This window comes from Chinchilla lanigera, unplaced genomic scaffold (assembly GCF_000276665.1).
Source record: "Chinchilla lanigera isolate Chin_1 unplaced genomic scaffold, ChiLan1.0 scaffold00010, whole genome shotgun sequence".
NCBI classification, from domain to species: domain Eukaryota; kingdom Metazoa; phylum Chordata; class Mammalia; order Rodentia; family Chinchillidae; genus Chinchilla; species Chinchilla lanigera.
The window spans coordinates 22988757-23014915 of NW_004955411.1; the positions used below are offsets into that span (position 1 = coordinate 22988757).

The following is a 26159-nucleotide window of genomic DNA, read 5'->3' on the forward strand; positions in this document are numbered from 1 at the left end:
GGCATAAAAGGCTATTAATGAGTATATAACATAATTTAGAAATTTATTTTCACTTTAGTAAGAATTTGTTATATACCTAATGTTTTCTAGACCCTGAATGAATTCAAAGTCTGGTAGGAGATTCAGACAAGTGAGAAAATAATGACAATATAATGTAATTTGCACTAAGTGTTTGGGTTTGGAGTGGCTCAAGAGTTGTTTTAATCTCTTGTCCCCTCTGGCATGAGACAGATTCCCCATCTTCATTCTTCATGTCACTCTCTGATTGGAGCAGTTCCTTTGGTAACAATAATAATGACCATTAACTGAGCATTTCCTAGGCTCCAGACACTCTTAATGTTTTATATGGACCAACTCACATCATCCTCTAAAGAGACCTACAAGATGGGCATTAATGTTATCATCATATTCACTTTAAAAATAAAGGAGAAGGTTTGATCTTCAGTAATTCATACTAGGGACCTAAAGAGTTGTGAGGAGCTAATGGTGGTCTGAACTTGGTGTGGGGCAGATGGCTGAGGAGAAGAGAATCTGCCTGAAGTATGGTACAGAAGACAGAATTGACAGGATATGTGGTAGGTGGTGAGGGAAAGAAAGACTTACGGGCCCCTGGCTGAGGGTCAGAGGGAGAGAGGGAGCAGGGGCATGTTCATGCCAATCACAGGGCTGAGATGTGGAAAGCATTGAGGAAAGGACAACCCTGGGCATTTTGAAGGAAGCTGTACCATTGAGGAGGCCTTGAAAAAGGCTGCATATATGAAGCTGTGTAAGTCCTGGTGGAATGAACGTCCTTTTTGCCTATTTGATCTTTACATCCCCAGAGTCTGCAGCAGTGCCTGGCATGAGACAGATTCCCCATCTTCATCCACCATGTCACTCTCTGATTGGAGCTGTGTCATGCCGGTGGGCACTCACGGTCCCCTCCTCAGAATTACCCTCCCCCTCAAAAGCCACATACATGAGAGGTGTTTTCTCTCTTTAAGACCTTAGTTTGTCTTATTTCCTGAGAAAGTACCCTGTAAAAACTTGAAGGTAATAGCACTGCTGACATTGAAACATAAATAGAAGTATTGTTGGATTCATGCCGTCTACTCTTCAGTCATCTTATACACTCTGCATTAACATCGCTGATTCTCAGAAATCACATGTACAGACCTGTAGCGTTCCTTATTTTAAGGATAAGAAGCAGCACGAAATGAATGATTATTTGCTTCCAGCCCCCAAGAATTCAGCCTCCTGCCTTTATTCCTACAGCCTGCTCCTATAAAATGAGTAATAAGAAGGAACGTGACATTCGTCACTTACAACTTGTCAAATGCTATATAAATGTTACAAGGACTTTAAGTGGGCAGTTTTTGTCTTTTGCTCAGTTTTGTCTTTTGTTCAGTTTTTTGCAGGGCGGCACCACTTTTTTTCTGGCCACATTCTAAGCAATTAGTGGGCCCAAGGCTGTAATTAGGATTAACTCATCTGGGGGCTGGGGATTTAGCTCAGCGGCAAAGCGCCTGTCTGGCAAGCGCAAGGTCGTGAGTTCGGTCCCTGGTACCGGAGAAAAACCAAAAAAAAAAAAAAAAAAAAGGATTAACTCATCTGTTTTGTAGGAATAGTGTCACAATCTGAGTAAGACAGTCCTCAAAAGTTAAATTTTGGCTGAGACTTACAATGAATTTCCTTTTCATGAAAAATACAAAAAATAATAGTAAAATAACCCAAAGACCTTTAATGCATACAATAATTTTAGTTTATCATTTTGATTGTTATTATAAGCATATCAATATCTACTGTCATCCTATAAATAGCAGCACTACTCTGTAGTTATTTAATTGGTGCATGAATGTCATTAAGATTAAGTCTCATGATGTTCAGTATTTTCCATTGTCAGTTTTGCACTAGCCTGTCCTGTGGTTAATTATTTTGCTTGAGGCCAAACAAGCACTCCTGAGTCACTGGTGGTAAAATGTTGGTGCGGAAACAATAGCAAGGCTGATTCTTGCACAGTTGCACACTGCGGTATTCTTTCCTTCTGACATCGGAATATCATGTGTCAAACACAGAGGTACCAGAGTATCGCTCTTCTAGGATAAATTGTGCATTATATACTAAACTGATCATGTTTCATCAAGTGAATGATTCTTGCTAACAATCAGTTTTACAAAAGCCACTGATAGAATTCATTGAGAAGAATAATTTCTGTTAGAACTTAGAGTATGGCTAGAGACTGAGGTCTTATTCTTGTTGAAAATATTATGAAGACCTGAAGGAGAGAAATCTTCCAAGTAACTTAAGAAACTTGAGAAAGTTTATATAGGTAGGTTAGCAAGGCTAGGGAATAATGTACCACATTTATGCTGTTTTTAAAAGTATATTATCTTTCTTTTTTGAGTTCTGGTAGCAAAAACATCAAGGGAGTAATTTACAGATTATAGTTATTATTTTCACTACATCTGATAGAATTTTGAAAAGAACAAATTCCTAATAATAGAAAAAGGTGAAAAAATTCAAGTAGTAAGATCATATATTCTCTTCCTGATGAGAACATATGATTTATATTTCATTCTGTGCAACTATGAAATAGCTTACCCCTAATATTTTTGTTCTAAATATTTTTTCAGGTATTTGCATTTTAATTTTTATAGATTTTACTTGGTATTTAATATTTTATTTCATTTTTAATGCAGTAGGTTTTCTTAGTGCATGAATAAATGTGCTTTTCGTTGTACTTCTTTATGTGGTGAGAACAAATAAACAGCACAGTGGATATTAGTGCCAAGTGATACATGTAATCTACCATCATCTCCACCTCATTTCATTCTCTGAACATCTATTGTCTGTGAAAACATCTGCGCTGAGCGTTGCATGGGCTACAAACACAGCACTGCTTCTGCTTCTTTACAGACATAGTTACTAAAACATCAGGAATTTAAGAGATTAAATATGCGGGGAGGAAAGAGCAGAAATGTCTTAGCAGAACCTAAGTGATGCTTTTACTTATGGGGCAGAAGCAAATCAAGAACAAGGAAGATAGTGTAAGGGACAAGAAGGAAGAGTCACAATGTATGAACACACAGTATATGTCCATTTTAACTAAAGTTAGAAAAAGTTTCAAGAAATTGGCATATTGTGTAGAAGACCAAGGACAGGTCAGAGAACTCAGCAAGGTGGTTTCCATAGATTGCTGGTAAAGGAAGCCAAACTCTTAAGGAATGATGCATAGGATGCTTGTTAATTGTCCATGCTGATGAGCTTTGGGATATAAATCAGGTACACGGTAACACACTGTGTTCAATGGACCTTTTTCTGTGGGAAATCCTTCGTAAGAAAGCATTTAGTGAGTTTTTCTGTGTTTGGTCCCTATGGTGGTTCTACTTTGAGTGATGGAACAATCGAGAGGTGGGGCCTGATGAGAGGTCTTCAGTGGTTGTAGCGGTGCCCTGGAAGAGGACTGCACAGCCTCAGTTCCTTCTCTCTCCTGGTCTGTGGCTCATGATGTAAGCAGTTATGCTCCATCTCACACTACCACCATGATGTTCTGCCTCATTGCAATGAGGCCAACTGATTATTGACTGAAGCCTTTAAAAGTATGAGGCAAAATAAACCCTTTATCTTTATAAGCTGATTATCTGAGGTAGTTGCTACAGTAAGGGAAAGCTGCCTGATATGGTTGCTTATCTTGTCCTGAAGGCTTAAGAAGCAGTTCACCAACAGCCTACCTTGAGGAGCAATGATGCAAATAATGTACAATCTGGATAAGTAGATAATTCTGTTTTACAGCTATATTTTATAACTTCATTGTTAGGTAATACATGATATAAATATAATATCTATTGAAGATACTTCTGCCATTTTTTAGACATCAAGGAAACTTGCAAAAATTATTTTCTAATTATTTTTGAATACATGCATCATTATATTTCTTTTCACACTTCTTACTTGGGAAGATTCGTTAACAAATCTTGCACATCATTGCCAAAATATGGATCTCCCATGATGTCCTTCAATAGCTGAATAGGTAAACTGTGGTCCAGTGTATTCACATAGTGCAATATAGTTCAATGAAAATATTCCTTTCAGTGCAATGAGCTATATCAGCCCATGAAAAGACATAAGGGAAACTTGAATTCATATTACTAACTGAAAGAAGCCAATCTGAAAAGAGTATGTAGGAGTGAGTCTATGCATATGACATTCTAGAAAGGGCACAACCATGGAGACCATAAAAAGATCAGTGGTTGCCAGGGGCTTGAGGGAAGGAGGGATAAACACATGACAGGGGAGTTTCAGGGCAGTGAGACTATTCTATGAAACTGTGACACTCATCATAGATCTGTGAAAATCCATGAAATGTTAATACCAGGAGTGAATCTAATGTGAATTGTGGGCTTTGGTTGATGATGATTTGTAAATGTTGGTGTATTGATTCTGTTATTCCCATGGGCCATGTTGCTGGAGGAGAAAGCTATGCTTGGGGAGGGGTCGGGGGCTGAATAGAACCAGCTCACTATAATTTCTGCTCCGTTTTGCTGTGAATTTAAAATTGGCCTAAATAATAAAATGCGGGAATTAAAGGTTTTAAAATGAAAAGCAAAATCTTGCAGTTACCTTGCAGCTTTCTAATAACTGTTTTATTGTTTTTATTTCTTTTTGGTTTTTTAATTTTTTTTCCGGTACCGGGAATCGAGTTCACAACCGTGCGCTTGCCAGGCAGGTGCTGTGCCGCTGAGCTAAATCCCCAGCCCCTGTTTTATTGTTTTTAGAAAAGATGACCTTCCATTGATGAAAAAAAAAACAACGAAACATTGAGCAATTAAATTGTGGAAATGAAATATATCCCTTTGGGAACTGACAGCTTTAGTACAGAATGTCATCGTCAGGCAGGTCTTAGTTTCAAAGTGGAGTAACTCAAAGAATAGCGGAGTGGATGTTTTCCAACAGAGAGCGGCACTTTGGAAAGGATCTGACCGGCCTTTCCATTAAAGGGCATTAGTACTCATGTTGCACAGGGAGCACCTATTGTACTGGCGCTTTCACAGGAGAGAAACATAAATAGGACACAGGATTGGTCTGAGGTATCCAAAGACACTAGCAGTGGCAGCAGTCTACCTCCCAGTCAGAATTTTATCCCAAAGGCAGATGACCAGTGTCCAAGTGTAACAAAGGAAAGCCTTATTTCTTAAATAAGCTGTTGTTTTATTCAGACCTTCAGCCAACTGCATGAGGCTTAGAGAAGCCTCTCCTAAGGGAAGACAATCAGCTTTACTCCGTCTCCCAACTCAGGTGTTAATCTCATCCAGAAGCACCCTCATAGACACACCCAGGATTAATGATCCACTGAGCTTGTTTTATAGCTTGTTACCTTATGCATAAAAGAATTTATCCCTCATTTGTCCTCAAGTTTTATATGTTTATAGATGAAGAAAGAACTACAAAAAAATTGCTTCTAAGTTATCTTTTGGTTCTAATGTTAAAAAACAAATATCCAAAGGATCTCAAACCTTGGTGGCTAGGGAGGGAAATAGCAATTATTTATTGATCTAAGAAGGAACCTAGAGGAATAAAAGATACGTTCCTCTATATTTCTTATTTGTCTTTTTTTCTAAGCAGAAAACAGTCACTAGTCTCAATAAGTCTTTTGGGCAGGAAACTATATGTTTGGAGGAGCAAGTTACCATTCTTTGCTGGAGATTGTCCAGTGAGGCCAAGAAAATATTGGAGGATGTGTAGAAGTATTTTCAGGGCCAGAACACTTAATAATTCTTGGTCTTTATTTTTACTTGGTGATTGGGAGATTCCCAGGGCAGCATTAGTGTATCCAGGTGGGAATGGGAGGCGGGACAGCGTGGTGACACAGTTTATCATATATGCCATGGTTTCCTTGCGAGGTCACTTGTCTGTTGTGTGGCCAGTCCACAGTAAATTCTACTACCTCAGTGTTGGAAATAATATAATGAAATGGCTAGACTGGGTGTGGTGGCGGGTAATCCCAGCACTCGGGAGGCTGAGACAGGAAAATCGCTGCAAGTTTGATGCCAGCCTGGGCTACAAAGTGAATTCAAGGCCAGCCTGAACTGCGTAGCAAGACTTTGTCTCAAAAAGACAAAATAATAATAATAATATAATAAAATTACTGTGTTTTTAACTTTTAGTTTATTATTCTGTGTGTAGTACATAACTGCTCCTTGTGTGCGGTTGGTGCTTGTTTATAGCACATCAGTGCCTTTTCTACCCCTGCCCCTGCTCACCCTCCCCTCCCCCACCTCTTGATCCCTTTCCTGGTTTTTCTTTTTCTATACATGTTCGCAGTGCGTAGTGTTTACTCCCCTTGTGTGGAGGTGGAGCATTCCCAGAGCACATCCCCACTCCCTCTCCCTTCCCACCCTTCCCCCCTTCCATTTCTTGATCCCCTTCCCCTTTGAGAAAGATCTACTTTGCTACTTCCTATTATCTCTTTTATTTTCTTCTGTATCTTTGCTCTGTGTTTCTCATATAAGAGAAATCATTCAGTGTTTAAGCTTGTGTGTCTGCTTTATCTCACTTAACATGGCTTCACGGGGCATCCATTTTCCTACACATGACTCAAGTCTATCTTTATGGCAGAGTAGTAGTATTCCATCGTATGTCAGTACCAGGTTTTCTTTATCCACTTATCTGCTGACGTATAGGTTGCCTCCAAGGTTTAGTTCTTGTGAAGTGTGCTTAGAATGGGAGATGTGTTCTACTCTGAGTGCTATAAGAGATGGTTGCTGAAAGTAATCACGGTAATCATATCTTCCTATTCTAGGCAAAGTCGTTTTCAGAAAACTCCTGGAAAAACAAATAAAATGTGTCCTCATGGTTAGAGCGAGGCAAGCTTTCTCCTGGTGATGACAGTTACTAACTACTCTAGCACAGTACGTGTGTGTTAAAGCAACTCTCAAAACTAATGAAAAGAAATTTGTGCCTTTTAGCAGAATGAATGAAAAAGTCACTCTAAAAAGAAAGAAAAACTCTAAAGTATAACAAAAAGTTGAATTTCCTTGCCACAGTCTTTAAAAATTCCATAAACTTACCTAAAACCCAACTCAATGTAAGGTACAAAAATACATCTATACTTAGATTCCTGAACAAAAATTAAATAGCGTTATTACAAATATTTGGTTTTGTAAATATTAAAATTATTTGAAACTTCTTTGTGAAATAGAATATTGATGGAGCAACAATAGGCCACAAAATGAATATATTTCTTACTAAGCAAGTAGTGATTTTTTTACTCAAAGTGCAAAAAGAAGGAAATTTGACATGTTTAAAACAGCCTCCATACTGGGAATGCTCACATTCCTTACTTTGTTCAGTCCCCTAAATGTCCTTAGGTGTAAATATTGCAGCTTTCCAGAGCATGAAATTGAGGTTGTTAAATATTGAGTTTTAAATATCACACAACTGCTAGATGTGAATCCAGATTCCACCCTAGATCCACATACCTCCAATTCCCCTAAATTTTTCTTTATGCCTGGCAGTGTGGAACTCAAGAGAACTTTCTCTTTAAGGTTGCCATCCACTAGTGAGCATTTGGAGCAGGTTAACTCCCCCACCCCAAAGCTGTCCATGTCCTGATCCCTGCAGCCTGTGATTAAGGACCTTTCTGTGGAGAGATTATTGTGGATTATACATCTAGACAGGGCGCACTCACAGGGGCCTTGAAAGATGGAAGAGAAGTCAGAGCAGCTCGAGGAGATGCAATGACAGGAGCAGAGGTGATTTCAGCTTTGAAGTGAAGCAAGTGACCTCTAGAAGCCAAAACACATAACCATAGAGGCTCCTTAGACTCTCTAGCAGGAACACAGCCCCCTTAACACCTTGATTTTACCCCAGTGAAATCCATTTTAAACCCCAGCCAGCAGAACTGTAAGACAATCCATTTGTGTTATTTTAAGCCTCTAAATTTGTAGCATTGTCATAGCAGCAAGGCAACTAATACAACTACCTTCACAGTAGCTGGTTAAACTGAACTTTTCTTCAATACATCTGTGAATTTTCAGAGGGGGCTTTGTTAACTATAATTTTAACGGACCTGGTCTCGTAGATAGCACCTGAAAATAGAGAAATAATTGTAAGTCTCAGCTGTGAAGAGCAGTTATAGTATAGTATAATAGCAATTATAGTATGTTACATAAGAAGCAAATTAGTTCCTTTATCTAAAACAAAATATCTGGAGAAAGAAAGATTTGACATATTTGGTGTAGAAAATTTTATTGTATGGTTATGGCAATTTTTTTTTTTTTTGCTTTTCTTCCTCAGCATTATAAAAGGATCCTCCTCTTTTAATATTTCAGCTTTGTCTTCTTAAGAGCACACACCCATGTGCACCTGAAAGGTGCTTGGTCAGTGCATTTTATAACTTTAAACAGCAGAAATGCTGTGTCTTATAACTTTGTGAGAAAAGAATGCTTACCCCCTTCTGTTTTCAGTAAGTAAAATACAGAAAATACTTTAAAAATACATTTCCTTATGGAGACTGACACTCTTAGTATCATATGAGGAACAGATTTATAAAGTCGCTTGTTAAAGAATATACAGATTTTAATGTCCTATATATTTCAGCACATTGGTATCAGGAAAACATAGTGAATTAGTGCTAGACAATTTTTATTAGCATCTTCTCTGTGTTCTTAACTTGCCTCATGGTCTGAGGAAATTCACTTCATTTTCTATGGTTTGACTTCTTTGTTTACAAAGTGGGGATAATGTCTCCATGTTTCCAACTTAAAAAAAATCTAGAGATAGTGTAAGTGGCAGTTGTTGGAGGGGAGTAAGAAGTTGCACCAATGCTGGGTGGTGGTTTTGTTATTTTAAAAAAAGTCCTTGAGCTGAGATTAATGGCACCATCTTGTAATCCCAGCACCCAGCAAGGATCAAGGCTGGAGGATCACAAGTTTCAGCTTAGCCTGGACAATTTGTGGCTCAGCAAGACCCCGTCTCAAAATTTAAAAATGGTCTGGGGATGTAGACCAATGTAAAGGCCCAGGGTTCAGTGCCCAGTACCACACTTATGGAAAAGTCCCTGCAATCCCCTCTTCATGTATATGTGTTTAAACATATACACGGACTTCAGGTCTTACAATGAAAGTCCTAATTAAGGTTTTTGGATTGCATGGTGGAAGAATAAAATGACATTAGTAAACTAGCTAAGTTTTTATTGAGAAGTTACTGCGCATTTTGAAATAAGTTTTACAAATACCTTCAATCAGAATTTGTTAATTTATTAGCATTCCCAGAGCTTAAATATTTATTACCTACGAGACAAAGGAGGAAGAAGCATTCTATGGAAATCAAGCCAGCTTTGCACTTTGCTGTGTGACTCCGTGAATTAGATCATCTCCCCTTTTTGTGCAAGACAAGAAGATCAAAATGAGTAAAGATAATTTTATGAATTTGTTGTCATAAAGTTGAAAAGTGAAAAATTAGCATTACCTCAGTAGCCTCTGAAGTAGGGGTTTATGCAGTCTTGTACAGATGAGCTCTGGGAATGTAGGAGAAAATTTACTATCTGTAAATTTCTACATCAATTTTATTTCTGCTTTGGAGTTTACTTTATCATGTGTGCACATATGACATTTATACTATATGATATATTTGTATAACTTATAAATATATAAACAATAGGACCACTGTTCAAAAAACTTGTTAACGGTTACCTGCACAATCAGAACTGTTCAGAGAGCACTACAGGTGTGAACTAGGACGCTACAGTGTGCTCTGAAAAGTTTTAGCTTTTCTTTGCACTAATTAAGACTAGTGAGAAATGTGTTTTGGTTCACAGCTTTTTTTTTTTTTTTAAACATAGCCAGAAGCCACAAACCAGTTACAGAAAATGATAAACCATAGCAATTAAACTGAAAATTTATCATGATGAGGGGAAAAAAAATCTCCATTTTGTAAATAACTCAAGTCTATTTATAAGCATGGTCAGGGCAGAGATCTTTGCTTCCTGATTTAACAGTGTTTGCATTACCTCCAACAGAACAAAACCTATTGTAGGCACTGAACAAATAATTATTGACAGAAGATACAAATTTGTTGATGTTATATAGCAAGAAGCAGCATGACATTTCTCTTTTTCAAAAGAGAATAAAATAGAATAACAAAATAACAACAGCATAGACAAAAATAAAACAAAGCAAAACCAATAAAAATGATACAGGGTTTCAAAAGAGAATGATAGGAATTAGCAGTGTTTGTTACAATAGCAAAATAGCTTTAGCAGCACATCATACAAGCGCCCAGGGTAGAGTTGTTATTAGACGAAAGCTTTACTCTTTTTTCCTTTCCTTTGCCTGTAGGTTCCCTAAGTAGTGAGTGCATTTCTCTGTGCACAGACTTTGCCTGTCTGGTTTCTAATGCGCTGACTCTGCTTTGCATCTGGGTGTGTTTATGTGTCTGTATTTCTGTTTTACTCTCATTCATTCCTTCTTCTTTGTTTGTCTTTTTAAACTGATTTCTCTATCTCTCTTTTTTGAGACAGGGTTTCACTATATACTTTGGGCTACCCTTAAACTCACTTTATAGCCCAGGTTGGCCTTGAACTCACAGCAATCCTCCTGCCTCAGCCTCCTGAGTGCTGGGATTACAGGTATGCACCACCACACCCGGCTCTGATTTTTCTTTTTAAATGTCTCTCTAAATTATAAATATACACTTTGTCTTTCTATTGAATAAATTTTGAATCACATGTTGAGAACTTATGGAAAAATGGAACCTTTTTAATTTTTAATTTTTCCATAAGAAAAGAATTGTTCCATGCGCAGAACCAGGGTGATAAACTATCGGATCATCCAGAAAAGTGTAGAGACTAGCACCTGGCAGGGTTGGCCAGCTAGCTTATGTTGCCCTTCTGAAGCTGTTAATTGAAAAGGTCTGCTTCTCCAAGAATTTCATTTCCTGGCACCACTTGTGTCTGTGTGGGGCCATGTGGCCAGTTCTTGCCAGAAGAATATGGAAGATTGGAGTCACTTGGGGGACAAAAGAGTTATGAAGCAGATTCACTTGTTCCACAGTCTCCCGTTCTGCGTCTGCAAACCAGATAGAAATTACTTTGAGGACCTTGGATGAGAGGAGCCTTGTGGGGAAAGGAGTCTTGCTCTAGATGACCAAGTGGGTGGTTGATCAGCTAGAAATACGCACAGTGGGCCATGCCACGAGTGAGTGAGCCACGAGGAGCTTTATCTGTTATAAAACTACCTAAGAATCTAAATACATGCACCACACACACACACGCACACAGAGGATAGCTAAGATAGTTGTATTACTGATTTCTATTGCTTTATTGAAAGGAAGAGTTAATGTTTAATTGTTTGGTCAATCTTACTTGCCTGTATCTGGTTATCTGAGTAACCAATTTGAAGAAATCAATGTGTAATGTGACAACCATTGTTAATTTCCTATCACCTTATCTGAAGTTCTGTATTGCTTGTATTGTTTTTGTGTTATTCTGTAGATGTATGTGTGTGTTAGTATGTTTTTGTTCTTTTATCTTTAAAATAAAAAAATAAAACTACCTAAGATTATAATCATATCACCTTATACCAAAAAATACTAAATTATACCAAATTACAAACAGACTCATCTAATGAGTGAACTGTGATACTGAGGAAAATGGTTATGATGCATTCAGAAAGGATGTAATAAGTATAATTAATACCGAGTTAAGAAAACATTTTCAGTGTTACATATGTCTGAGGAGAAAAAAACACAAAGCATGAAAAGTGATAGTATGATATGTCAAATATTAGGCCAAATATTTTAGACATCACAAAATATGTGAACTTCTCAGGGACATCCCTTAAAAGATACAAACTCTGATTTATTAAAATGTAAATCTATATTAAAAATGTACCTCCAAAATGTATGTCAAACACTAATATTAATATATGTATAACAATATTAATATGCCATAAACTGTAATTTGAAATGAACAGAATTAGAAAGGGCAGAAAATGAAATTCTGTGCTGACCAAAGTAATATTCCATCAAAAAGATAACATTTCTGAATCTATAGCCATAGACAAAACTTCAAAATATCATAAGGAGAAAACAGTGTATCTCAGAGTGGAGGGTGTTTAAACACTTTTTTTCCGAAGCACACACACCATGCAGATTAAAAGAAATAAAAATGTAGATAAATAATATGGGTAGCATATCTTCTAAGCATACATAAAACAGTAGTCAAAGTGTTAAATTGATTGTTCTGATCACATGCTAAGTGGGCCATAAAGAATTCCTTAAAACCCAGCATCAATAAAAAAATCAGTAAGCTCCCATTGTACTACTTGCAATTTTTTTAGAAAAGCACTCAATAATTCTTGAATACTAATGAAAACATGTCAGTGTACTTCTGCTGATTTAAAGGCGGATGGGCGACTTTTCTTGCAGTTTGAGTTCCCTGGGAAGAAGCCTTTGGGACAGAGTTCGGTGTGTGAGTTGTCCCACCTGGTACCCAGTATGCTTGGGAGGTGAAGAGCAGGAGTGAGCAGAAGGAGAAGTTGGGGTTTTTTTTGTTTTTTGTTTATGTGATTTTTTTTTTTTTTTTTGAACTGGTGATTGGTACCAAGGCTTTTACACTGGGCTGCTTCCTCAGCCATGTTTTTATTTTTTATTTTGGGACAGGATCTCTAAGGCGCAAGTAGCCCTGTCCTGCCAGAAGCCTCTCAGAGTGCTGAGCTTGCAGGTGTGCCATTATCTCTTCGTTTTCTGTAAGTTGGACTTTGATGCACACCCAGAAATAGCAGCCTCAATGGACTCCACAGGGAAGATGGGAGCTAAAATGCCCTCCACAGTGGGCTGTGCTGACCAGGTCTTTATATTCTCCCATAGATTATTCATTTGATGCAGGCTGTCCTGAGGGAGAGTGTGACCTTGGGCCAGGCACTTTTAGCAGCTGAGTCAATCCCTGCAAAAGCCAGAAGCTGAAGTCTCCCTGCCCACATTTTTCTTCACAGTTGTGATAACAAATCTTCATTAGAGGTAGATTGGGTTGCATTAGGTCCCTTCCAAGCCTTGGTGCACTTACTTGGCAACAAGGAACACCCAGAGGAAGAGCTGTACTTTCAATCCTAATAAAACCCTGGAAGGAGATAGGATAAAACCAGGCATATAATCCTGCTTGTCTTGAAATACCCAAAATTTTAATGTTGATCAATATTTTATACTATTTTTAAAAATGAGTTATTTAGGTGAACATTGATGAAATTATTCAAGAATTATAAAATAAGAAAAATACATTTGAAGAAATGAAAAATGTAACCTTTAGACATGAAGAAAATTAATTATCAAATATACTGTAGAATCTTTATACCAATACAGTTCTGCACCTTGCCTGACAAGTCTGTAGGAAAATATGAATTACCAAAATCAGACCAAAGAAAAGAGAAACTGTAAGAATTGGAAGTAGTGAAAGCAGTCACACACCTCCTCAGAAAAGCAGTTGGCCCAGATTTTTCACTTGCTGATAGTACCAAGTCTTTCCTTAATCGCTGTTTGCTGTAATAAATGAATCTGTTCTGAAGTCTGGAAGAAGATAGAAAGTCACACTCCTCGTTTTATAAGACTAGCATAATTCTATTACCAGTATATTACAGGGGTAGTCAAAAAATGAGAGCTACATCTCCCTTATTAGTATAGATTCAAGCATTATAAAAAATACAGCTACATTCAATAATCAGTTTCCAGGCCTCATTTTTCTCTACTTACCAGCATCTTAGTACTTCTTATTTTTGAAAATACTTTGTTCTCTTGGCCTTTGGGGCTCCACACATCACAAAATTTCCTCCCACTCACTAGTTGCTCCTCAGCCTTTGTGAGTTTTGCCTTATTGCTTCATTTTCTTAAAATTGGAGTGGGCCAGGCTCAGGCTTTGTGCTTTCCTTTAGAGCAGCTAACATGGTGATTCATTTGTGATTCATTGTTTCCCCCCTCGTCTCTCTGTCTCTGTCTCTCTCTCTGTCATCCTATGTGATGATATATCACAGTCTTCAAAGAAACACAACCAATGTAATGTGTTATGTGTTCAAAGTCAAACTTCTTAGTCATCTTATAAAACTGCTTCTTGCATACTTTTCTTCCATTTCAGTTCATGGTAAGTCTGCAATCCTTTTAGTCTCCAAATAGCTGTGTCATGTTTGATTCCTTTTTTTTTGAGTCCAGATTGCCAGCAAGTCCCATGGCTCCATCCTTCAAAATACATGCAGACGTCAACCTGCATATATGCAGACTGCCTCCACCACTGTGATGCAAGCCTCCATCGTATTTTTCCTGGAATTTGCAGAATGCTGCTGCCTTGTTGTCCTACTTCAGTTCTTATCCTTTGAAGTCAGTTTCGTTACCGCAGCCCCAGTGATTCTGTTGAAACCACAATTCCTATTGTATCACTTCTGTGGGACACATTACAATGGCATCTATCCTCACTCAGAGCGGAAACCAGTTCTTCCTCCTGCTCTTGCCTTGCTTTGCTCCAGCACACTGGCCTTCTGCCTGTTCCTCAGACCTGCCTGCCACCCTGTCCCTGAGCTTCCTCTGCACAGCTCTTTCCTCTGCCAGGATTGCTCTTCGGGATAGCTGTATAATTTGCTCCTTTGCCTTCTATAGGTCTTTGCCCACAGATGACCTTTTCAGAAAATAGCGCTTTAATTTTAATTGTGAAAACCCATCTTTTAAAGAATACTGTATTCATGTGTTTTTATAACTAAAAATAGTAAGTCAAAAAAGCCAACATTTAGTTTTTTTTCTCTAAAAATGAAACTTTTGAAGGCATAGTCCTGGTCAGAAAAAGATTAAGGTCTTTTGAGATTTTGGATCATATTTATTTAGCAATGACAAGCTTCTTGTATCTGTAGATACAGATGCAAATTTAGCACTTACCAGTACCACAATTACTTCATGTTTCTCAAGTAAAAGTCATTTTCATTAAGAACAATTTTCTCTGTACACATTTCTCTGTAGAATAATTAGTGTAGGGTGGGAGCAGAAGGGCTTAGATACACTACTGTATTATCACTGTTTATTTTCTGCTTATGAAGACATGACTTTGCTTATCAGGTTAATAATATCCCTTAGTTATTGCAGGCTGATCAGGTCTGCAAGCTCCTGAATGAGTATATAAAAAGAGGCAAATGGAATGATTTCAGGGCCCCAGGAGGATCAAAGCCCCCCCCCCCGAATTCAAGATTCTCTCATGGCTAAAACCAAGACCTTCTCTGGGTGGCCCATGTTTATTTGGTTATCAGATGAAGGGAGAGGAGTACTCAAGAAGGGTGGAATTAGTCAAGGACTTCTCCAAGCAAGGTATTAAATTAATCCTTAGTAAGGATTAAGTTAATCCATCCAGGAGTGAGATGCCTGAACCTCCAGTCTTTATCTAGTTGAGATTAGATCCAGGTGTCCTTGCTGTGATCTTGTCTTATCCTTTGATGCTTTCTGGCGTCCTCTACCACTACAAGTTTTAGTAGGGATTAGTGACTCACGGAGGTTCACTTGCTATGAGTCCATAGCCCACTTCCAGACACATGGCCTAGGCTTTGGACAGATTTGCAAGTAAACATAAAACACCAGTTGGTTAATTTAAGTCCTGCTTAGGGCTGCTTCATAGTGGTTTCCATCATTTGCTCTTGAAGAAACTGAATTTAAATGATTTTACTGATTTCTCAACATAAAATTTACCATATTCTTAGTGAATGAACTGCTTTAAAGAACATTTAAATGATGAGTTTCAAAAACCTGCAATCCAGAGACATGTTGGTTTTTTTTTCCCAGTTGCTCTACTCTTACATGGATAGTGTAAGCCACTAGGTAGTTAGGAGCAGGGAGAACTGGCCACTGAGCCACTTTGAAACATTAGAGTAATTAATTGGTTGAGGACCTAATGTCCTGGCTTGTGGTCTCTTCCCAACAACTTTGGATATACAAAATTCTGCTTCAGAAAAGGGAGCTAAAATGCTGCCATAGCCTTTTTTAAAAGTCAACTGTGACTTTAAAAAAAAATTCTTGAAAAACTATAGTTCCAAGGACTGCAGAAATTGACCAAAAAAAATCATCCAGAGTTGAAAATGTGTTCCAGTTCACCAAAACATAATAGACTTACTTGTGAGTAGAGGTTAGCGTTTTGCAACTTATATTTGAAAATTAATCAGTATCTACCAAGAGGAGGCCTCAAGCAGTAGTTTGTAAATTTAGCCAGAAAAATAGCACCATTAATGATGGCCGTAACATTCAACAAAGCCAAATTAGCCAATCAACCTGACATTTTATAGGTAGCTGTTACAGAGCCTCGTACTTGATGGACCTTAAAATAAACATTAATTGCCTAGTTGACAAACAGTGACCCATCTGCAGCCATCAGAGCTGCATATAGTGGAATAACTGGGGGAAAGCTGACTTCAGATGTGCTCTGGGACAGGACTTTATGAACACCAAGAAGAATGTGGGTTTTTTAAAAATTAAAACAACTTCATAATTTCCTTTTAAAACTGAGCACATTCATTAAAAATAGAAATTATTCTGCAATTCAATTTTAAGTAGAAGTTAATAGTAATAATGGTCAAATGTTATTTCCTTTTTAATAGAAAGCTGAGAGCAATCATCTCCTTTCTTTATTTTTAATTATTTGAATCAGTGCTAGAGAAGTCATTAACATTTCCGAGCCAGATGACTATTATTTTCATCATTGTGCTTCTAGTTCACTGTATTCATTATAGTGAATGGAGCACAGTGCACTGGGGTCTGTATTCTTTCTTGTTTGAAACCAATTCATTTCTACTGAATATAAGTGCTATAAAGATTGAAAAATATTTATAAACTAATCATAATAGCTAACATTTTATATCATTTTAGTATGCCAGTCATTGTGCCAAGTCCTGTCTGTGCTTTTATTCCAAGTGTGTGCTGAAAGATAATTTCATTTTTTCTTTCATATCTTTTTACTACTTTAAACATTATAACTTTTATGCTGTTTTATTTAAAATGAAATTTTCACTCATGCTTATTTGATCTCATGTGTATAGTTAATCTCAGCTTCATCTGAAAGAACGTGTTTGGAGACAATAAAGCTGATGAAATTTTAAACCTTTAAAATTGAGTATTGAGTGAAGGCAGATGTTTTGTAAGAAAGGGGCAAGACATCTGATCGCGGGAACCTGATGAGTAATCACTGTAGGTGTGTCATCTGCTACAATTCTGTGTATCATCTGTGTGAAAAACATTCAGAATGGATTGTCCACACTGTGGGATGATCAGCTGCTTGTTGACTCAGTGCTTGTAATTAGCCCATCTGATGTTGATTGGGCTCTGGGCTTGTATGCCTGGACTCCTGAAAGGTTGGATTACCAGTATTCTTCTCATTTAGAGAGATTTGACTAAAGGAATAAGGGACTTTCATATCAAATCACTCATCACATTGTCATCACAATACAGCTGTCAGATGCTTTCTGATCCTGCTGCAGACCCATTAGTTTGTAGTCAACCGCACATGAGATTCTAATAATGGGTAATAGCGATGCAGTGCTTAGGTAGCAATGAGTAGACATCCTTCCAAGATCAGCTGTGACGAGAAGCAGAGGGGAAGTGGAGGAGATCAACCCTGAATAGAAATAGAGACTAAGGACATCTAATGTCTGCATTTGTTTTTCTTTGCATTGAAGATCCTGCTACTTTCCTACTGTAGCCAGCTGTTCTTGGGAGGGACGTTCTGAAACACAGTGGTAAGGTGTGTGGCTTCAAGCCCCGATTCTCTCATTTACCAGCTTTATCACCTCAGGCTAGGGGCTAAACTTCACTAGTTCTTGGTTTCTCATGTGTTTTTTTTTTTGTTTGTTTTTTTTTTTTTTGGTTTTTCTCCGGTACCGGGAACCGAACTCACAATCTTGTGCTTGCCAGGCAGGCGCTTTTGGCTGCTGAGCTAAATCCCCAGCCCTTGGTTTCTCATGTTTAAGTGGAATAATAGTAACTATTGCAGTGCTGTGAAGATTAAAAATTTATTTCAATAGGTCTCTGACAGTAGGGCCTGGCAGAGCAAATAGCTAGAGGACAGGTAACAAGGAGCTGCTGTTGTCATTGTTAAATATTAAAGTACAGCGCCAGTGTAGCCCTAGAAAAGTTATTTATTTTTCCTATTTGGCAAAGCTCATTTCACTTGAAAGATTACTATGGATGATGTATGTATGCACATATAGTATTTACAAAATATATTTATTTCTATGTGTCTTGAGGAATAGTATACATACATTTAATAGCATTAAAATAACTCCTCCATAGTTACTTTTTTAATGGTATTTTAACTTGGGTGGATTATTCTTCAACTCTTCTATTTTCATTTTGTAAGATGTAGACACATTGCCTTACCTGACATGGACAAGACATCTAATATGTTTGCAGAAAAAATGAATTTGAACATTTAGGAAGAACCAAGCACTTCATATTTGTGGATTTGGCCTGTTCTGCCTTAGATTCGGAGGGATCCAGTGAAATGGTTGCTTAGCAACTAATGGAGTTAGATGAAACAATCTGTTAGCTGGGCTCCTGCCCTCATCTGCGTGTGTGGCTAACAACTGGGGGAGCGATTCCAGTGCGTGTTGCCTTGCTTGAAGCAGGGAAACCAACGTGATGAATAAGATGAAAGATTGGAGAGAGATAACCCAGCTAGACTTGAAACCTGTATGTGTTCTCTTCTATGCCTTCTTTTATGTTATAATGGTTAAAGAAAAAGATATTTAAAAGAAGACATTAAAAATAAGGGAGAGGGCTGGGGATTTAGCTCAGTGGCACAGCGCCTGCCTGGCAAGCGCAAGGTCATGAGTTTGATTCCTGGTACCAGAAGAAAAGCAAAAACAAAAACAAATAAAAATAAGGAATGGGGCTGGGGATTTAGCTCAGCGGCAAAAGCGCCTGCCTGGCAAGTGCGAGGTCGTGAGTTCGGTTCCCGGTACTGGAGAAAAACTAAAAAAATAAAATAAATAAAATAAATAAAAAAAATAAGGAAGGTACTGTTGAAATTGTAGGTTAAAATTTCAAATGATCATTAACTTACATTGAGTTTTAAAAGAATATAATAATAAATGATAATTGAAGATACACCATACTGTTCTCATTCCCTCCGAAAAGGGGTGATGGGTTTTGTGAAAGATATCATGAATAGAAACAGTGTGTCTTAGTGCGTATTTGCTGTTGGCCCCTGTGTGTACCCTGCCCGGCCTTGTGACTAGAGACTGACCACTCTCACTTGAGCTGTTGTGGCCTCACAGTCCTCAGCAGACCTCAGGAAGCCATTGCCAATACCAGAATGGACAGACAAGAAACTGCCTGGCTGTTCCTTATATGAAACTTCTTTTAGCTTTTAGTCTCTGAACTTAAAAGGAATGCTCTGAGTGATTTCAAGAAGAAAGCAGCTCTGAGGTGATGACATAAATTTCCTCTTCAGGAAAATATGGAAATAGGCCAGAGAAAATAAGCCAGAGTAATTAGGTAAAAGGAGGTAGAGGAGTCTCCTGAAGGTCCTTACTATTGCTGCCATCCAAGAACAAGAAGATTACTCTTTGAAAGGCCAGGTCTTTGGAACTGTTATATCTATGTCTATGTCTATAGCTATAGCTATACCTATACCTGTATCTTTTATTTACTAAGCTATATTTGCTGTGTCCCTGTGAATCTGGGGTTCAATCCTCCCTTGCTGAAATTTGGACTCCAACATTTTCTTTAAGTTATGTAGAATTTCTAGTATTGATTTCAAGCGCTAACATTTTGTGACTCAGAATTTGAAGTTGATGTTTTTTCCAGAGGGAAGCTTAAGGGCTGTTACCAGATAGGGGTGTTAAGCAGAAAAGAGAATAAACATATTGGCTTTCATTTTAGGAACAAGGGGAGAAAATTGTGAATACAGTGATCATGATATAATATTTTGAAGGCTTTACTAGTACTTCTCCAGCAAGAGACAGCCTGATACTGTATGCGAAGTGTCAGGTCTCCCACTTCAAATGTGCAAATAGAAAGAGAGCTGACCTCAGGATACTGACTCTACCCATGCTTCTCAAACAATTACGCACATGCCGTTCACCGTGGCTCTCATTAAAACATGCTTTCCCGTCCAGTAGGAGTGGGGGCGTGATCCAAGATTCTGCATTTCTAACAAATGCCTCAGAGATGCCAGTATTGCTGGTCGCAGGGCCATATCTCAAGTCACAAGGGCAAGAAACAATGATCTCTAAACTTGCTAGTTTCAGAACTCCAAAATTCCATTTATAGGAGAGACAGTATAATTGTGATTCTTAGAATCTATCCAGTGCAACTTTGATAGACTGCATTAAGAGCCCCTTGTGTTTGTCACTCAAAGACTCTCTCTGAATTCCTGTTGCATTTTTCTCTTATAGACTCTCTCACTCTGCTTTGTCACTTGCTGTACTTCTTTCTTATCCAGTTCTTCAGCATTTTCTGATACTACTTTTTCTGAAATGTCTTTCCTCATACCTACTTTGCCTGGTTCATGAGTACTGTTTCCCACCTGCTTAGTTACTCCTTTACAGAGGAGTAGAAAAGCTGTCCCACATTCTTAGAAAAGCTATCAAAATGCAGGATCTGTCTCATTCAGGAGTACATTTATATTTTGAAAAGAGGAATTGTACCACTGGGTATCATACAAAAACAGACTTAAATGTTTCTGTTATAACTTTTAGTCTGAAAAGAAAGGCTTTTTTCATTCAATCCTCGGTTTTTGTTTGTTTGTTTTGTTTTGTTTTTGGTACCAAGAATCGAACTCAGGACCTTGTGCTTGCCAGGTAGGCACTGTACCACTGAGCTATATCCCTGCCCTCAAATATATTTAATAATAAAGAGTAATAATGCCATCCCTAAATATCTGAAAGAGGCAAATGTTTGCTTGATGAAAGAATGGATGTCTTTACATGGTGGCAGGAAAGTATTGCGCTCCCGGACTCATGGGATGGGTCACAGGTTGGAAGGTGCAGAAGCAGTAGAGTAGTGATGACAAACCTTTTAGAGACAGAGTGCCCAAACTGCAACCCAAACCCACTTATTCATCACAGGGTACCAACAATGCAAATAATCCTGAATGCTCAGCTGCTGAGACGGTGCTGGGACAACTTGGCTCAGGTGCTGAGAGAGAAGCCTCAGCCTGCCCACTTTAGCACATGTGCCATAGCTCACCACCACTGCACTAGAGTAATAAGCAGAATCCAGACATCTCGGAGAGTGACCTATGTGGGACGCTATTCTGTCCTCTAGAATACATAGCAGCGGACACATAAATAAATACCTTTTGAGAGTCACCCAACTTCGTGGTTGACAGCAATTTTTGATCTTTACATTTACCATAACTTTAGCTAAGAAAAAAACAACTTATGTTCTTTTTCCATTCGATTCCTTTCTTCCCCAAAAGACTAAGGCAGCTAAAACAAGCCACATCCAGGAGGACAATTCTAAAGGGACTCAGGGTAAACCATAATGGAAGGTTTGGAAGGTTTATCATCCACTGCCTAACTAGTACAGTGACCCAAGAAAACATAATTCATGTACTATGAGTTTAGGACTCAATTTGAGTTATTTCTATGTGAAATAAGGAAGAAATAATGCATTGTAAATACACACCTCCCTTGTGGTAGGCACTTACAATGGATAATTTAGGCAGCAACTGTGCCAAGAACAAAGCTATGAAATGCAGCTAGTCCTTTGAATAAAAAGCCTACCTACTTGGGAATGGTATGAAAACCAATATGTAGCACAACTTTTAGCCTGAAAAGAAGACTTTAATTCATGTTGTTAAGGTAGGGGCAAATTGGTATTTAGCAATACTAATTTTTATGCCTAATTATATGTATAATAGTATAATTTTACTGTTTTAGTTTGCCCTGTGATATTTTATTCCCTGACAGTATTACTATACTGTTTAAAGAACAAGAAAACAGTTATAAATATACAGAGGAAAAAGCTCTACCGACTAGATATCCCGATTCCTTCAGGTGAATAAGCTCCTTAGATGAATTGGCTTACTTCTGCATTTATGAAAGGAGGTAAGTATCCAGTTCAACTGTAGTCAAGAGTCTTGCCAGTAAAAGGGAAAGATATATAATGAGCAGTCTCATTAACTGAGACCTGCTGCCTATTCTGTGTATGAGCTATAACCAAAACTACAATACCATTGACACTAAATTAAGCAAACTGTTGTTTCAGAAGTTAGTGCATATTTCTGTAATACCTGTTGGCCATTGTAAACATCATTAATTATATAACATTTTACATATGAAAGATAGAAGGGCTAGGCTGAATCTGCTGGTTGCTCTTTTTCAGTGACTTTCTAAATATGCGTGAGTACTTTCATAGTTACATAATCAAATTATTGTTAAAGATAGGGTTGAATGTGCCCATCAGCAATTCAGTTATTAAACCTGTAAGATTCCTGATGAGGGGAATTCACAGTACATCTTGCCTACAAAGTGTTAATGCTGAAGCTCCACCTAGTTTACCAGGTAACAGCATATTTCAGCAACTCTGAATGCTTAAAAATATCTATTGGTTGTCATTTTACTTACAATGAAAGTTGTAGTAGAATTTCTGTTGGTCAGTTTTGCAGGCTATTGCACCAAATTAAATATGGTTGTACCTCATCCTGTGACTACCTAACTATTACAGTGACCCAGGAAAAGTAATTCACGTACTGTGAGTTTAGGACTCAATTTGAGTTACTTCTATGTGAAATAAGGAAGAAATAATGCATCGTAAATACACACCTCCCTTGTGGTAGGCACTTAAAGTGGTTGTATTCTTACAGAGTTTTCAATTAGAAAGATTTGTGGTGGTGGCAGCACTTTATCAGCCAAGAGTAAACTGTGATGATTGTAAGTCTCAGCCTGGCCAAAGCTCTCCTGAAGACAAAACACTGTGAACCAAGCAAGAGTCTGTGCTGTGATTCAGTATTTCAAAGCAGAACCTTATCCCAGGCACTGGCAGAATGTTGTGGCTTGATAGAGAATCTTGGCATATGTCCTCCCCACCCCCAAATGTCTAGCTTTGAACTCACTTGTGTTTCTGAAGTGTTTAGTTTGTGATGGATGCTCTTTCTCTTTGACTACAATTTTTGTATTTCAGCATCTGACACACCTTGCATACAGAAATACTTTCTTATATAGAACTAATTTTTTTTGTTTTATTACACTATAGAAAAGCAGGACATCATTGGCAAATAAAAAAGAGCATTTTGGTGTGTTCATTCATTCATCTGAATGTCATATGTATGCAACACTAGCGGCTTGGGCCGCCTTGTTAAGTAAGGAAGGCATGGTGCTCGCCTTCACAGAGCCTACCTTATGCTTTTACAACAAAGTCGATGCTGAGATATAGCACCACTGGCCTCATTACGTCTTTTGCTACCAAAAGAGACTTTGTCCTCCTCTTTGGGCTCTAGTGGGTTTCCTAGGCATCCTAGGCAGCTGGTCCTTCACTGTGCCAAAGGTCAGGTCTGTCTTGTCACTTTGCCATAGCCGAGACACGGTATCTGACACCTGTGGTTTTAAGGAGGAGAGGTTTATTTTGGTTCACAGTTACAGTCCCTGATTGGCTGGCTCCAAAGCAGAAACAGCATGGTTAAAAAATATGGGAGAGGAAAAACGCTCACATCGTGGTAGCCAAGAAGCGGAGAGAGTAAAGCGAAGCTGGGGAGGGAGATACACCCTTTTAGGTCATTGATCTGCCTCCAAGCAGACCCCACCTCCTAACAGCAAGTCAGCTGTGAACTCATTAGCAGACTGATCCACTGAAAAATGTAGTACCCTCACAGTCCTTCTAAAGACAGGGACATGGAGCTTTTGGGAGTACCCCAGATCTACACTGTAACATTTTGCTCCTGGCCTGAAAAAGAAATGTATTTAGTCCATGTGTTGGTTACTTTTCTCTGATTGCTGAGACAAAATATCCTACACCCAAATTAAGGAGGGAAAGGTTTATTTAGCTCAGTTTGTAGAGGTTTCAGTCCATAATAAGCTGGCTCCAAAGCAGGGTGGCGTGGCAGAAGGGCAACAGTTCATGGTGGTGGAAGACAGCAACAAGAGCAAAAAGGGGAGGAGAAGGGGCTGGGGATTTAGCTCAGCGACACAGCACCTGCCTGGCAAGCGCAATGTCGTGAGTTTGATTCCTGGTACGGGAAAAAAACAAAAAACAAAAAAAAAAGCAAAGCACAGTGCCAAAACATATTGGGGCTGGGGGTTTAGCTCAGTGGCACAGTGCCTGCCTGGCAAGCACAAGGTTGTGAGTTCGATTCCTGGTACCAGATAAAAAAAAGGGGGAAGAGCAGAGAGAGAGCAAGCAAGCCTCTTTCCCTCCTTTACATTGTATGCAGGCTGCTGCCCCAGGGTGGGTGTAGCACTCAGACCCATAATCCCAGCATTGGACCATGAATCAATCACAAACTCTAGAAGCCCGCCCCAAGACTGCATAAGGCTTTGGGGGGGACATCCAGACACAAACCATAACAGTCCATCTTTAAGAGTTGCCAAAATTTTGACAGTTCAAAGATTGCTTTTAAGTCCATGACCAAAGTTTTCATTGAAACTCAGGAAAATTGTGAACTGTGATCCCCTGTAAAAATCAAAAACAGAGTTAATCACTGCTGACATACAGTCACACAATGTAAACATTCCCATTCCAACAGAGAAAAATAACGTGATGAAAAGAATGGGATCAAAGCAAGACTAAAACCCAGAAGGAAGGCCAGGGCAAGTTGTGGCAAGATGTAAACTCTCAAGGGCTTGGGAGGTCCCAACTGTGATTTTTCTCAGCAAAATTGCACATTCCTGTTATCTCCAGCTTCCTAGGTCTCCACTGTACTTTAAGCATCACCTCAGCTTCAGACACTGTCCTCTCTGGGCAAATTGCCCAGCCTCCAAGCTCTTCTTCTGAAATTTGGGTGAAAGCCTCCCTGACTCCCCAGCTCTTGCCTCTTGCATATCTGTAAAACCAGCATTGCATGGATGTTGCCAAGATGTGCTACTAGCTCAATCAGTACTTGGGGCCTCTTGAATCATGACTGTTGAGGCCTCCAAGTGCCTGGGTGGCTGAATTCTGTGAACTAAATCCCAGGTATCCAGTTTCCTACATAGTCCTTGTAAAGCAGGATGCCCTGGGGCACTCTTCTCAAATGGGATTGTTTAATTTTTGTACCTTCAAGCCTGTGAAAGGTGGGGTCTTGCTGATTCCTCAGATGCCCTCAAGGCATCTTTCCTAATGTAAAGTACCTAACCTCTTTTAAATACTAATTTTTTTAGCAACCACACTGTCTAAAGTACCAACTTTGTGGGCTTGTCCTTTCTGGCAAAACTGAAAAATTTAAAAATCATTTCTCTCTGCTATTGCTCCTGATTCTCATTGTAAATTTTGCTAAAAACAGCAAGCAATATCCATGCTACAGGTTGTATTTTAGGGTGCCTTGAAATTTCCTCCACATGTTAATTAGTCTGCCGCACTAATCTCAGTTTGCCACAAAGTCTCAGGACATGGGCAAAAGGAGACAGATTCTCTGCCAGAGTGTAACACACATTCCTTCTGGTCCAGCTGCTAATACCTCCTGAGCCTGAACTTTGCTGTTCACCTTTCTGTCTGCATTCTGGTTTTCTGAACTCTGACCATAGTCTCCCATCAAGCTTGGCTTAAAGCATTCTAGGGCTTCTGTAGGTGGCATCTCCAAAGCTTTCAGAACTTCTTCTAAGAACCAGTTCTAAAAGTTTTTAAACCACATGATCAGGTATGGTCATGGCAAAGGCCCCACTCCTGGTACCAAAATCTGTCTTAGTCACTGTCCTGTCACTGAGACACAATAGGCAACACTTGCAACTTAAGGAAGAGAGAGGTTTATTTGGGGTTATCGTTGCAATTGGTTGGTTGACTCCAAGGCAGAAACAGCATAGAAGAAAGGTCTGGAAGAGGGAAGCTGCTCCTATTAGGAAACCAGGAAGCAGAATGAGGGAGGAGGGGCTGGAGAGGGAAATACTGTATACCCTGCCAGGCCACATCCCTGCATGCCCCACCTCTAACCAAGCCTTAATGGCAGATCAACCATGAATTCATCTGTGAACTAATCCGCTGTGTCCCCATGATCCAAGCACCTTCCAAACATATCAGGCTTTGAATCTAAACCATAT

At 38.8% G+C, this 26159-nt stretch overlaps 1 protein-coding gene across 7 annotated transcripts in view; it reads left to right on the forward strand.

The window, feature by feature from the left end:
• Klhl32 (kelch-like family member 32) overlaps positions 1–26159 on the forward strand; it is a 196728-nt gene that overhangs the window by 65181 nt on the left and 105388 nt on the right. Inside the window, exon 1 of one of the 7 annotated variants that reach the window (XM_013510929.1) lies at positions 18581–18675. The exons of the other annotated variants lie outside the window; for them this stretch is intronic. Coding sequence (XP_013366383.1) covers positions 18625–18675 — 51 coding nt within the window. The 5' untranslated portion in view covers positions 18581–18624. Of the gene's footprint in view, positions 1–18580; positions 18676–26159 lie in introns of those variants that run through there. 7 annotated transcript variants of the gene reach the window in all.